Genomic DNA, 14,418 nt, shown 5'->3' with positions numbered 1-14,418 from the left:
CCCACATTAGCGACTAGATCAGCTATCATGTAAGAACATCCTGGATAACATCGTTTTTTTTCTAAGATAAAGGCAATTGTTGTTCTTTGCTTAAAATGATAACATAGCAAGATACCTTTAAAAAAGTAACTGTTAGCAGTGGAAATTCTTTCTTCTTGCTTAGAGAGTGTTTTCGTTAATTCATTAGATGTTAGGACCAATTATACTATCGGTAACATATACATTCACTTTATTCTTGCAGCTCGGTATTGATAAAGGCAAGCATTACATACTTAACGGATTTAACCGTTACTGGCAAAATTCGCAATGTTGAATTGGATACATAAGGAAACATTATAGTGCTTCATGTTATTTAACTAGAATAACTCAAAAGTAAGTACTAATCTGAAGTATATTTGATTAATTTTTTTTTGCTTAAATTGACGGAAACACAATACGAATAAAACATGCTTTTTACATAACCAAAAACACATGGTGGGTATTTGAAGAACAATATTAATTGTAAAATATTAATACACTCTAATTGCAGACATTAATTTGCTCCATAATAATAATAAAAAAAATAATAATAATAAAAAAAATAATAATAATAATAAAATAATAATAATTAAAAGCATCCTGTTTTTGTTTGGGGTCCACTTTGGCTCCTTGCCACTGGTTCTTGTTGCTGGGTCGTATGGAGGTTGCGTTCATTGAACGCCGCCTTTCCTTATTGATCTTGTTTATCATATTATATGCCATCATTTCTATAGTTCAATTAAAACACAAAAGTGCAAGAACTAAAAATAGCAAATTATTTTACTAATTTCGAATTTTGTCAACAACAACATAGTTATTATCAAACTAATTAAATTATTTCTTTGAATAAATTTACTATGTTCGAAGATAACACTGGACATTAGTTTTATTTTGATAATTTATTCAGTTAATAAATGAAAATAAGAAAGAACAAACGTGAATTTTCAGTTCTGAGAGCATTTTGATCAGCTTAATGACACTTACCTTAAATTTATGTTTGCTTTAGCGTTTTAGATATCACACAAAAGTTACTTTACAATAAAAACGTAAGACATGAGACTAAACTTGAAGACTTCATGATTGCGATGATTCATTAATAACGATACACTAAGATTTTTATACGACAGGTTATTGGCAAAAAAAAAATATACTCCACACTACGAGGTTAAAAAGTGTATATTTTGCTCTTGCCTTCAGTATAATAATACACCTGTGAAAGTATTAGTTGTTCTTAAAATAAGTAGGACTCATAAACTCTTTACATTTTGCCTTGCTTTTATGTGCCTATTACAGTCTTATTAAATGAAAGATTAATTATGTCAATTATATATATATAAATATGTCATATGAAAGGTTGAAATTTCCAAAAGTGATTGGTCGTGTATGAAATTCAATTATTTCATAACATATGCCGAGAATTCGTTTCTCAATGACTTTTATATATAAACAATATACCTGTTGTTAAAATTTTTAGATGGTTTCTTTAAAACTTCAAGTTATTCAACTGTTTAATTATTTTATTAAAAATACTAATAAAAGTTTCTTCTTGTAAGAAGTTATTCAATTAATTTAATAATAAAAAAAAACAATAAAAAAACGTAGTCACCTTAATAAGTGATACGTTTTAGTTTATTGTTATTGTTGTTGTTGTTGTTGTTGCCGTCGTCGTTGTTGTTGTTAATTCCACTGAGAGTAAATTGAGTTTTCTTTCCTGTATGTTTTCGAACCGCTTCTTAAATTCTGTTTTTACTAGGATTCATATGCGAGAATATGTAAGCAATATCGTGACTTTCTATGAAACAAACATATTTATAAGACCAGGGGCCGTATTCATAAAGAATCTTAAGTGAAAATTTTCCCCTTAACTCGAAGTTTTCCCTTATGCATTTTGTTTCACGTGACATTTGCTACATAAGATCATTCATCATGTTCATGTATAGCCGGATTTTGGCATGATAAAAAATCGCATTAAGAAGCAAATATAACGTTTTCCTTTGAGTAAGTACATCAATACACCTGTAAAAAGAAAAGGTTATTTATAGTGTCCTAACTATAAAGAGACATAACTACGAATGTTCAAATAACATAATTCAAGTTATTAAGGGTTTTTGTTCATTACTGGAGTATAAATTCGTGTTTCTATTCAATGTAAAGGAAATGAATACGAATTCATACTTCAAGGAATCCGAAACACCCTAATGATTTCATCAGTTTCTGTCCTGATATGAAATAGATAAATACAGAATCCCTAAAGAAAGCCCAACGCGGCAAAATTGAAAATGTTGCAGGCTCGGTTTGATTGAGCTGTTCATGAACGGTACTGTCAAGTGCAAACTACCGTCCACGCCCCCTAGCACCGGCTTAAGCAGAATTCAACATTTAAACATGAAATAGTAAAATTTTGAATTTAGAAACATCCGCAGATGTGTTCATACGGCGGTTATCATGGAACCTTCAATGTGACACTTCCGTGCCATTCCATGAAAAGCGGCGTATGGTCCCCAAGTAATAAAAAGCGTGTGCCCTAAACGAGAAAACAATGGGCGGAACTAAATAAAATTGAATTTTGAAAGGGGATCAGAGGTTATGAAGCCTGCGTATCACAGATAAGACGTCAAAAGACAAATTTAAAAAGCAGGCAACATGGTGATCCTAAGGGTGATTCAACATGATTCAAGTAGGAATATTGGAACCACCCAACTAGAAAATGCCGAAAAGTACTGGGAGACATTTTACAGCCGCCACACGGCACAAATAACACGGATGTGATCATAAAACAGATAAATACAGAATCGACATTGTTCTTTAATCAGAATAATACAATGATCAATTTGTAATTCTCTGGTAGTCCCTTAACTAATTCCATAACATAATTATAACATAATTGACGGTTTTATTGAAGTTTGTCAGAGCAAAAGTGACGAGTTGCAGGCAATGCAGTTAAATGATATAAATAATCTATTCATGCTCGATTTCTTTGTTTCCAAGTTGTTGATCCGTGGCCATAAAAATTACCTTTGGGTATTCATTGCGTGCATGTCATATCATTTTCTATTGTGTCAATGAAGGTTGTCTGATTGAATTTTAAATCAGAAATGGGTCTGTCAAACTCAAATCACTTTTACATATACATGACAATTTACATAATGTTATCTTACGTTAATGTGCAGTAAAAAGGTATGGCACACCTTTCAAATAACAGGTGATTGTTGTGCTAATCATAACAGTTGTCTGAACAGATTAATTTGCATATAGCATGACAAGTTATAATGATAGTTCTGACAAGTGCATTTCATTGTACCGTTTAATGATATTGTAATGCAAACAGTCACTTTTTTGAAATGTTGATTGTTGTGGCTAAGTGTCTAAATATGATATAGAATCGTCTTGTTACATTAAAATTGTAGTCAAATCGTGAATAAAATTTGAGCCAATCTGTAGAGTTATTTGAATAGTATTTTTCACAATTGTTTCCTACAATGACGCTTAACAATGTAGTTAAAAGAAATGTGCCTTCAGGTTAAACTGCTACAGGTGTTTCATTTTGGTATCGAAACATTTAATAGCAAGTGCATTTGCTAATAATATACTTTAGCATAAATTACTTTTTATATTGAAGGTCAATAATTGTATAATTATTTAGATTGTGATTGTAAATGGCATAATTTGTTGTTTGAAACATATAAAATAACTCATGTTTCCGCGATGAGAATGCAACTAGCTATTCAAGTTTAAGAAAAGTCAACAACTGTGCTAAGTTCGTTCCAAGTAATTACAAAATATTTCTTTCGCTTCCCCTTTACAAGGACAGGCCAATTGTGTGCATATTATTTAACATTCATTAGTGCATATTAAGTCAGCAATTCTAAAAAATCTGTTTGCCTGTGCTTAAAATGATAAACATTTACTGCAATAAAGTAAGCGTCCTTCCTTATTGTTCCAAATTATCTGCCAATTTTCTGCTAGATTGACTGAACAACGTCGCACGAATCACCTTTTGGTATATTTGCTTTATTGATTAAAACATAGACGATATATCAAAACTGGATTTTTGTATGTAGAATGTGTTTTTAAAGAGGTGTCGGTATTTGATTCAGACATTTGTATGAATAATACATTTTTTGATCAACTTGAAAACTTACGCGTAACACTAAACAGGCAATGTTGAGTTACGATATTAAAATTAAATGTATATAAAATAAATAGACGAAGTGTGTATTTTATCTTGGAAATGCTCAGTTAAGGAAACATGTAAACAATATTTTGAAAGATCAATTGCGTTTTAAAAAATATGTTTTCCGTTACAGTTCCTTTAGTTTTAATGATAATGTTATTTTAGATATTTTTTCAGACAACTTTTATTGAGTTGAAAACACTTTGCTTATCAAGTAAAGGATTTAAAAGCTTTAAAGGATCTTTTGACGCAATTACCTTGCTGCTTATTTATAGAAACAATCTTGCTTATCTATTTATCTAGTGACAAATTTCTGGAGATATTCCCATTTAACTCCTATAATAACTAAGTACTTGAGATTTGCCTTCACAATATCTAGTCTAACACAAGTGTACTTGATTTTTTGGCACACTGATCTTGGACACAATTTAAACATAACGCTCCCTATTTTCCGAGGCAAAATGCATTTTCTAGTCATTTGAAATAATGTACACAGAATATGCACTCTGTGTTGCTTCAATGCAGTATGGTTTAACTATTTTAGTGCCAGTTTTAAAATAGTTTTTATCATTCATTAGCAATAATGAACATTAATTGTGTTTTGGTCATTGTTTTATGTATGCTATTGTTTAGGCAGCCACATGCATTGAGCAATCATTGAGCAATTATTGCAGTACGTTTCGAAGGATCAATCTTTTTAAAATTGTATAATTTTGTAACTGTTCAAATAAGATCATTTTTCTGCATAGAATATTTGATTAACTTTAATCGTCTTTTATACTTGTATTCATGCTTGAATGCTTGAATATACATTTTTGTAGTGTTTGTATTAACATAACACTATCAACTGAATTATACTCGTACAATGAATAAAAATGTTAAACCTCTTTAAAATATAGCAATAAAAAAACTAAGACATACTCGTACCAAGTGTTTGCTAAATCTAAGAGTGCCTGTACATGATTTAATTGCAGTTTAACTCATAATTTGGTGTTGATGCAGCAAATGAATTTAGTATTGCTATTCACGGCTTTCTCTAGATTCTTTAGTGCATATTTTATGTGATACTGAATATGTTACAAACCATTCGTAAAGAAGTGATCTGCTGACAGGAATTTTGATTAAAACGACATATTTAATCTAATCAATATATAATTTATATCATAATTAAGAATGAAAGAAATGGCTGAAAAGCTTGCTAGAAAAATGACTATATTAACAAAGAAACTTTTATCAAGATGAATGTAATGATACATTATATGCGGAAGCTAAATAAAAGCATTTAAAGGATCTCCACTCAGATCCAAAAGCTTAAAAAATAAAATTTTGACTTCTTACTTGAACTTGGCTGCTTATGTTTTGGAAGATATGCAAACGATAATGAAAGATTATTCATTTACTCAGGTATAAATTGTGTTTTTGTACTATTCTTAGTTTGACCATTTTGACTATGTTTCCTTAACTGATCATCATTCCGAAAAAACGGAGTGGGCAAATGATCTTAAAATTTGCCCACGTTATTAGTAAAGACCTACTCAAATGGTACACAAAATCGGAAAATTATTTTTAGTCCCGTTTTGTCAAAAAATGGCACTTTAAAGAAGACAATAACATACATATAGAATATTATCTACGGAAATTGACAACTCTTACATTTTTGTAATGTTTTAAATCGCATCAAAACTGTAAAGGCCAAATGACGAGTTTCCCGCTTTACTAAATGAGGATGACCAAGCTTCATGTATTCATGTATTAATACAAAAATTAAGTTTCATATATTCCCTTTCCAATATTAAACATTTGCCTGTGTTGTTGTTAATTTTCAAATCTTTGTTTCGATGTCACAATAAATTATCACTAAATGTTCTACCGAATAATCAAAAGCGATAGTGACTCATAATGTGATGACATGTTTACACACATTGCATGGAACGCAGTTATTGCGTCATATAATTATGCAAAACATGTAGTGATAATTAGAATATCATATCGATTAACTGCAAATGAGAACATTTCAAGATTTCATCACTATAAAAAGGTCAATATTTACACAATTAAACTGAATATTACTGAAATTGCACTATGGCTCAATATCTATTTGCTTTGTTCATATTTTACCGCACAAATTGTAGACTCCATATCTTATCTATAGGGGTAGTGCATCTATACTTGGCATGGCTTTTTCGATTTCTTCGATGATGCGAATCTTGCCTTCGTGGCTTTCCATATTGCATTTATCAAACATGTTGAATAAAAGACAAAACTAGTATATACTCTATTAATGAAATATTCATGGACTTATCTTCTAATGATCGGTGGTTTATGATTTTGCGATAAAAGTCTGCATGACTTTACTGCAAATATACAATAGGTAGAAATAAAGAGTCCCTAAAGAACGCATAAAAGGACAAAAGTGAAAATGTTGCAGGCTCGGTTTCATTGCGCCTGTTCATGAACGGTAATGGATAGTGCAAACTACCGTCCATGCCCCCTAGAACCGACCTAGGCAGTATTCAACATTTAACATGAACTGGTTAAATTTGGAATATTTAAACATCCGCAGATATGTTCATATGACGGTTATCATGGAACTTTCAATGTAACACGTTAGTGCCATTCCATGAAAAGCGGCATATGGTCCCCAGGTAAAACAAATGCGTTAGCCCTAAACAGGAAAACATTGGGCGGAACTAAACAAGATGGAATTTTGAAAGGGGATCAGAAAATATGAAGCCTGCATATCACAGATAAAATACGTCAAAAACAAATTTAAAAAGCAGGCCGCATATACTAAGGGTAATTCAACAGTATTACAGTGAGGAATACTGGAGCCACGCAACGAAAAAAACTTGATGGCAAAATGGCATCTAATCTAATGTCACGAGTGGCTAGACCTAATAACAAGAGTAAATAGTGTTCTACTGATGTTCATATTCCTCAGGGACACACTCCTTTTAGATTTTTTTTTCTCATTTATTAATAGATTTGACTTCGATGTTTTCATATAGATTAAGCCTGATGCAATTGAATTTGTTCTTTTGTTTACACTGAGTTATTTAGGATAATTAAACGAAACAAAATGTGTAACCATTGAAACAATACAGAGGAACATGTCATAATATGATAGATTTGATTTGACTTCTTAATGATGACTTTGTTTTCATATCCGACATAGAACGACACGAGCGTATCACGTTGAAGGTCTCTTGCACACCGTCTTATAAAGATATCCGATTCAAAATCAAACCTTTTTCATATTCTAATGTTTAATTCTGCTTATGCTGGTGGACGTTGGTTTTTAATTACCACCACCGTATATGAACAGGCTTAATGGAGCCTTTAAACTGTAAGGCATTGTTTTTATAGTCATCACATTTTTCTGTATATCTTAGTACTTTAATTTGAGTTTGCTAAATTATTTCGCTTTTAAATGATCTTTTTATATCAAATTAACAATAATCTAATAATGTACTTAGATGATAATTTGACCTAATTATTTAACAGATAGATCCCGTTAATGTCCATGACTGATTCGGGTTTATAAAATATATGTTATATTAAAATTTCGCCTCAAATTCCTTACGGGTACAGAATACTTTGCAACGACTCTGAAATTTTAAACTATCATTGGCCCACTAAGGCCAGATATGTAGGGGTGAGAAAAATGATCCCTACACTCTTTAGTGTACATTTCAATACCGTGACATGTCGATGTCTGATTCGTGGTAATAAAGAATTCTATTGGTGTTTGAATAGATTTGAAAAAATATATATACGCATATATAACTGATTACGACTGTGTTTGCTTTCAAATTAAAATCATATAATGCTTAATCTGTAAGAATTGTAATAAACCAGATTTCTGTAGAATAATTTGTGTACCTTTAGAATAAATATACGTTTGCAATTTTACTTTAATAAACAACTATATTGTAGTATGTACCACATTATCTTCATTACATACAAATATTTACTTAAACATACTCACATTAATGTAAGCAATACAGGTAAAAAATACACAACTTATCATAACATTATACTTTCTACATACAATAAGAAAGATTAAAAGTCAATAATAATGAAAATATATTGAGGGTTAATATACATGTACAATAGACTTTTAGTTCTAATGCAAATAGAAGAAAAATAAAAGAATGCTACAAGATAATTTTTAAACAAAATGTCATTAATTAAGAAAAAACAAACAATTTGCTTCATGTTCTTTTTTCTTATTTCTTATTGCTTTAAGATTACGTACAAATGTTCTTCTTTATTTCTCTGAAGTCATGAAAATGTCAACGTATGATGTAAATTACCGCTCAAGTGTTTTCGCGCGATTATGATTATTGACATTAACAGCGCGATAGTTTCATGAATGTGGGACGGTATCGTCTTTTACAACATGTCAGGGAATAGAGCATGTTTAATTTAATTACATCACTATTTTAGTTATCAATGTTAATCAATATAATCTTTTCAATTCTCTTTTCAGATGACGAACATGTCCTCCTGAGGTTAAACATGTCTGAGGCAATTTACAAATCAAGCGAACCTAAAAACGTAACAATTACATTGGATGAGATCAACTCCCTTGAGGTTACGTCTCTTTTCCCATTACTATTTTTCTACGCCACAATTTTGAGTGTGGGAGTTCTGGGAAATGCTCTGGTTTTCATTGTGTATTCGCTCCGCTACCGACGATCTCCAGCAAGAGTGTATATTCTATTCTTAGCAGCCATTGACTTTTGGATGTGCTTGTTCGGTTTACCGTACCACCTTTTAGACATGACACATCCATACACGTATACAAATGCGCCAGCATGCAAAGTTCTGACTTTTCTGATCGCAACCTTATTTCATATGTCAATATTTGGTCTAATAGTAATTGCAGTGGACAGATACCTTAAAATTTGCAGACCTTTGGGCAAGTTACAAATATCATACTTTGGAAAGAAGCGAGCGTGCGGAGCGGCAATCTAAGCTGCAATATTAATGTCATGGCCTAACATAATCTTATACGGACCAAGTGAAATGGAGAGCCCAGTAGGAAATATAACAGGTCACGCTTGCTTCTTCGAAACATCTTACCTGGAGACAAACTATCCATTTATATATACAATGTCTACTTTGTTCATTTGCATAGGATCAACGGTATTTCTTATTTTTGCGTATTCATTGATAGTTCGTAAAATTTGCACTCGATATAAATCAAGTAAATTTAAGTTGGTAGGAAAATCTGCTTTTGATGATACAACATTAACAGAGGAAGTGTGCTTTAAAAATGTTGACTCATTTCCGATGCAAAGGATAAATAAAGATATTTACGAAACCCGTTTTTCAAAATCTGCGGAAGAACTAAACCCTTGCTTAGAAAATACTTCTAAATGTGCAAGCATTAATAAATCCAACACGGAATTAGCAAACATAGATAGAAATGAAGACCGATTTGTGATATTAAACTCAAATGGTTCGCTAACGTTTGTTGGTGATTGTACTGGTCAATATGATAGTTCTAAGACAAGTTTACAAGACAGCAAAACAAGTTTTCAAGACAATAATGACAACACTGAACCCCTGCTTAAGGAAAATAGAAAAGAATTTCATACCATGAACCTAAATGCAAAAGGCAACACATGTGTTTTCGATCCGGGCACGACAGACAACAATATATCAAAAGGAAAGTTGTATCTCTCCGATAGCAATCGGGGTTTAAATAATAATTCATTAACAAAATGTCATGAAATGTCAATGCAATCTTTATATGATGCATCCTTTAATTCATCCGAATATTCTAACCGAAAGTCAAACCTATCTTCTGTGTCCGCTGTTGATTTAACAGGACTAATAAAAAAGTGGACGATATAGCCTACAAGTTCCAAGTGCGTTAACACCATTTAATAGTAGAATATCTTTAAGGCGGACTTCAGATATAACAGGCTCAAATTATAACAAAACTGTTCAGAAATGGCGGAATTACTCGGCTCTTGCACTGAAAAACGGGATGAATCCCACACACTTTGTGCAAGACGAAGGTTTAAGAATACACACAAGCTGCAATAGTGTAAATAATCTCTCGTCACAGGGTACATTCAAAGTAAAGAAAACCATTACCAGGCAGCATTCAAAAATTACTAAAATTATGTTGACCATAACAATCATATTTATTTTAAGTTATTCACCAGCTCTGATAGTGACAATATGGACAGCTGTACAGCCCGAATTTTGGGACATATTAGATGAAAAGGAAACTGTAATATGTGAATTCTTCTTGCGATTTTATATTGTGAACAATGTATGTAATCCGTTTATATACGGGTTTTGGGATAAACGATTTAAACGTGAGGTTATTTACACGCTGCGGAAGTTTATGACATCATTATCAGCAAAATTTTATTGTTGCGTTCCAAGGAAAACCGTAATAGAAAAATAGATACTCAAAGGTTATTTATTTAAAAAAAAATAAAACCCTGGATTAAAACTTAGATGGTTAGTGAAATGGGGAACTCGTACATTCTGAAAAATAAAGATCTCTATATAGTCAATAAAAATATTGAATGTAAATTTTTGTTTTGTTTTGAAGAAGTATATTACCCTATGCCAAAGAAAAGTCAAAATATTTCTTGTATCTTTCTATTGAAAATGGGTCAGAGTTAAATCGTTTACCGATATATGCACCGTGCGTAATCTCGAGTGCAAGTATTAGAGACCCGCATTCTATTTATCGCAAAGTCTCTGTCGGGAATAAAAATAGAGCATGTTTGTTGATTGGTTCATTTTTTCCGGGGTTTTTCAAAGGGCTTATGATAAAATGACATATATACATGATCGTACATTGGTTATTTTTTCCTTGGCGACAGGGAACGTGTTTTTTTTATTTTTCCCTATGCCATAAAAGACACACTCGGCCATTGCTGAAAATAATTGAACAGCTGATATTAAACCTTATATGGATGTTTAATCTTTCATGTGATGAATCTATCCAGAAATTCTACGGATGATCGGTTATTCTATTAAGGTTCCACCTCGTGCTTGAAATAAGGCAAGAAGGGGCATTTCAATCCGCCTTCACCAGTACCGTGGAAATTCTCCGTATGTGTCGCTGCAACGTAAGAGCCAACAAACACAATGCGTGATGTTAAATTCCACGACAAACAATTTTCCCTAGGGATACTTTTTAAAATAAATGAGCTGTAATTAACAGAATGTTTTTACATTAGTCACAATGAGTATCTCATTCAATTGTCAATCATTGTGATTAGTCACAACACCAAGTAAAATCACAAAGTGTTTATTATGTCATTATCCCATTTATTTTCCTGACAGCTAACAGAAACTATAGCAGAGACACGAAATCATAAACGAACTACCAATTGTTAAGATAAGCAATCCATTAAACAAATCCATTAAACATATTAAGTAGATGAATGAATAAATATTCAATATATTAAAATGCGTTATATAGATTAAGTGAGGACTCTAAACTGTTGCACAGGAACGAAGTGTATATATGTCCATTTATCAATCAAAATCATTTTTGTAGAATCAAATGCGAATGCATGGTCAAGGCCAGAAGAAAATATAAAAGAGTTGGAAACAAATTTATATTTTTGTTCTTTACATTTAGTACCTTATAAAGTCAGTTTCATGCAAAAACTAGATGCAATGTCCGCTACAGTGAACCGGTTATACATATCTTAATTTCATAGCAATGTAAATTGACCAAGTACATTTTCAAAAGTGCAAACTGTTTATTGTCAAATAAAGTGAATTTATTGCACGAATAAACAGAAGATGGTTCAGTCCTCGGCCGAGGCGAAATATCTCCCTGACAATTGATCCTTTCAAAGCAATGCATAGGCAAAGAAGCTTCATAAGAAAAAAATGTTTAAAACTTAAGTGTGATGATAAAGGAAGCAGAATTATCGTGTAATGCGCTAGAAAAGAACACATTCTTGATGTCAGATATCATTTCTGCCATGTTGAGTTATTTTATTAAAAATATGAATCCTTTGGCTTATTCCTTTAGACATTAACAATTGCAATATTACTATATTCTGAAGCCCAGTTTTGATGTGAAGTAGCAAAGTGTAAAGCTCTTACATACACTTTTACACGTATTAGAATTTACATGTAACAGAGTTCTCGAGATAGTTTTAAAGATGTCGTAGAAATTCGAAGATTCGAAGATTTTATTTGCTGACCCGTTTAGATATTTACAAACAATTTCGTTAAAAAAACTAATGTATTCAAGTAATCCATAAACATGTAGTTATTTGTACGACTATTTTGTAAAACGAGCTTTAGGGCTAAGTGTTCAATCATATGACTTCTTATACATGTAAAATACCTAATAGTTAAATAAATGCAATTATAATGGTTTAAACCCAAACTTAGTCAATTCTAAAAAATTTAAACTTATTAATTATATCAAATAAATATTATATGATAGCAGTGTTTACCGTGCTCTGTATTAGTTAGAAAAACTAAGCCTTTGTCGAAAACCTTAAGTGCAAATGTTAAGTAAAAGTCCAGTGAAACTTACTTAGATATATACAAAACAGTTTCAAGTAATTAACATGTATAGTTAAAGACATTAAAACAGAAGTTTGGAATTTATTCCATTTGGTGATAAAGAATCCAAGTAAAATATCTAGAAAGCCTCTTTTAAAAGTACAAGGATTATCAATAGGCATAAAAGAAAAATAATGAATGGTATGTATTTTGGTATGTTCAGAAAATTTTGTTGTTATTTCAAAAATTTAAAGAAATTCATAGCTTAAGTAAAATGTAATAATATATTTTATTTAAGGGGAAAGGAGCTCATTGTTTTTTCAGAGGATATCTCAATAACAATATGTTAAGACCCTATCTTTAATAAGTCACATTGATATATTTGTCCTTTTAGAGGTCGCCGGCGACCTTATTTAACTATAAGAGGAAGATTGTCTGCGTCATTTATTAACGCCACTGGACATAATTTATTTAAAGGGATGGATTAACATTGACTTTCATAAAATAAAATGGAATTTTGTGTGTCTACGAAAAAATATAAGACGTGTTTTTAGATAAAATGCCCTCTTCTTAAATAATATAATATTGATCAATTTTGATACAGAAAAAGTAGACGTGTTAGTTCATATAAATCAAATTAATGATTAAGAAATGTTTTAAAGCTAAAATTATAATTCTATTTTCAAAACTATAAGGAATTAGTTAACATCTGGCAGTATTGACACATTTTGTTTAACCCTTTACTTCATGGGCAAATTATGAAAAATTGCCGTTTTCATTAAAAGGCCTCCTGTTACAAGATCAAACCGCTATGAAACTATGAAAATTGCTTCAATACTGATAAAACCTGGCACAAATGTTGACTGGACCATAGCCTCTGTACCAGCATGCTCGTTCTTAAATTACCTGTCCCCATCGCAACGGGGGACGTCTCAAAATTGCCAAAAATCACTATTTTGCTTTTTTTCCCCATCAAAACTGATTTCAAAGTGCTGCAACTTTTCAGTGGATTGAGATTGGGTCATTTCTATTTATTTACTTATTTATCTATATATCTATTTAAATATACATCGGTCTTTATCTGTTTTAATATTTCAAGATCCAAAATGGTAAATGTTTACTTATCTCATACACAGCCTGTATTTGATGTCGATAAAACATTTACTGAAAATCGGTTGGATCATGACAGTTTCGACATTGACAACATCTAATGAAATTCCATCAATACAAGCGCATGTCTGCAAAGGCTATTATGTCTTATTGATAATCTGTTTGACTTGTTACTCAATTGTACGATGGCACGAAGGTGACATGTGTGTGTTTTTATTTATCTCGTGGCCACGAGATACTATGTCGTGGCCACGAGTTACTAAGTCGTGGCCACGAGATAGCTAAGTCGTGGCCACGAGATACTATGTCGTGGCCACGACTTAGTAACTCGTGGTCATGACTTAGTAACTCGTGGTCACGACATAGTATCTCGTGGCCACGAATTAGCTATCTCGTGGCCACGACTAAGTATCTTGTGGCCACGACATTGCTCCTCGCGGTCATGACTTAGTAACTCGTGGCCACGACAAAGTATCTCGTAGTCACGACTTAGCTTTATCGTGGCCACGACTTAGTAACTCGTGGCAACTTAGTATCTCGTGGCCACGACTTAGCTATCTCGTGGCCACGACTTAGTAACTCGTGGACACGACATAGTATCTCGT

At 31.9% G+C, this 14,418-nt stretch overlaps 1 protein-coding gene across 1 annotated transcript; it reads left to right on the top strand.

The window, feature by feature from the left end:
- Positions 1 to 219: 219 nt before the first annotated feature.
- On the top strand, positions 220 to 10,638 carry LOC132721135 (B1 bradykinin receptor-like). The gene is made up of 3 exons (XM_060705389.1): positions 220 to 372; positions 8,685 to 9,169; positions 10,044 to 10,638. The coding sequence occupies exons 2-3, from the start codon at positions 8,714 to 8,716 to the stop codon at positions 10,620 to 10,622; spliced, it is 1,035 nt and encodes a 344-aa protein (XP_060561372.1). The 5' UTR covers positions 220 to 372; positions 8,685 to 8,713; the 3' UTR covers positions 10,623 to 10,638.
- Positions 10,639 to 14,418: the final 3,780 nt, after the last annotated feature.

This window comes from Ruditapes philippinarum, unplaced genomic scaffold, assembly GCF_026571515.1.
Source record: "Ruditapes philippinarum isolate M1 unplaced genomic scaffold, ASM2657151v2 ctg1065_1_1_1_1, whole genome shotgun sequence".
Classification (NCBI taxonomy): domain Eukaryota; kingdom Metazoa; phylum Mollusca; class Bivalvia; order Venerida; family Veneridae; genus Ruditapes; species Ruditapes philippinarum.
This window is presented reverse-complemented; position numbering and strand designations above follow the sequence as displayed.

Bases quoted from the DNA above. Each gene is read 5' to 3' on its own strand.
- LOC132721135 (XM_060705389.1), top strand. From the start codon at position 8,714: ATGTCTGAGGCAATTTACAAATCAAGCGAACCTAAAAACGTAACAATT. The intron at 9,170-10,043 runs TAAGCTGCAATA...GACTAATAAAAA, and splicing joins GAGCGTGCGGAGCGGCAATC to AGTGGACGATATAGCCTACA.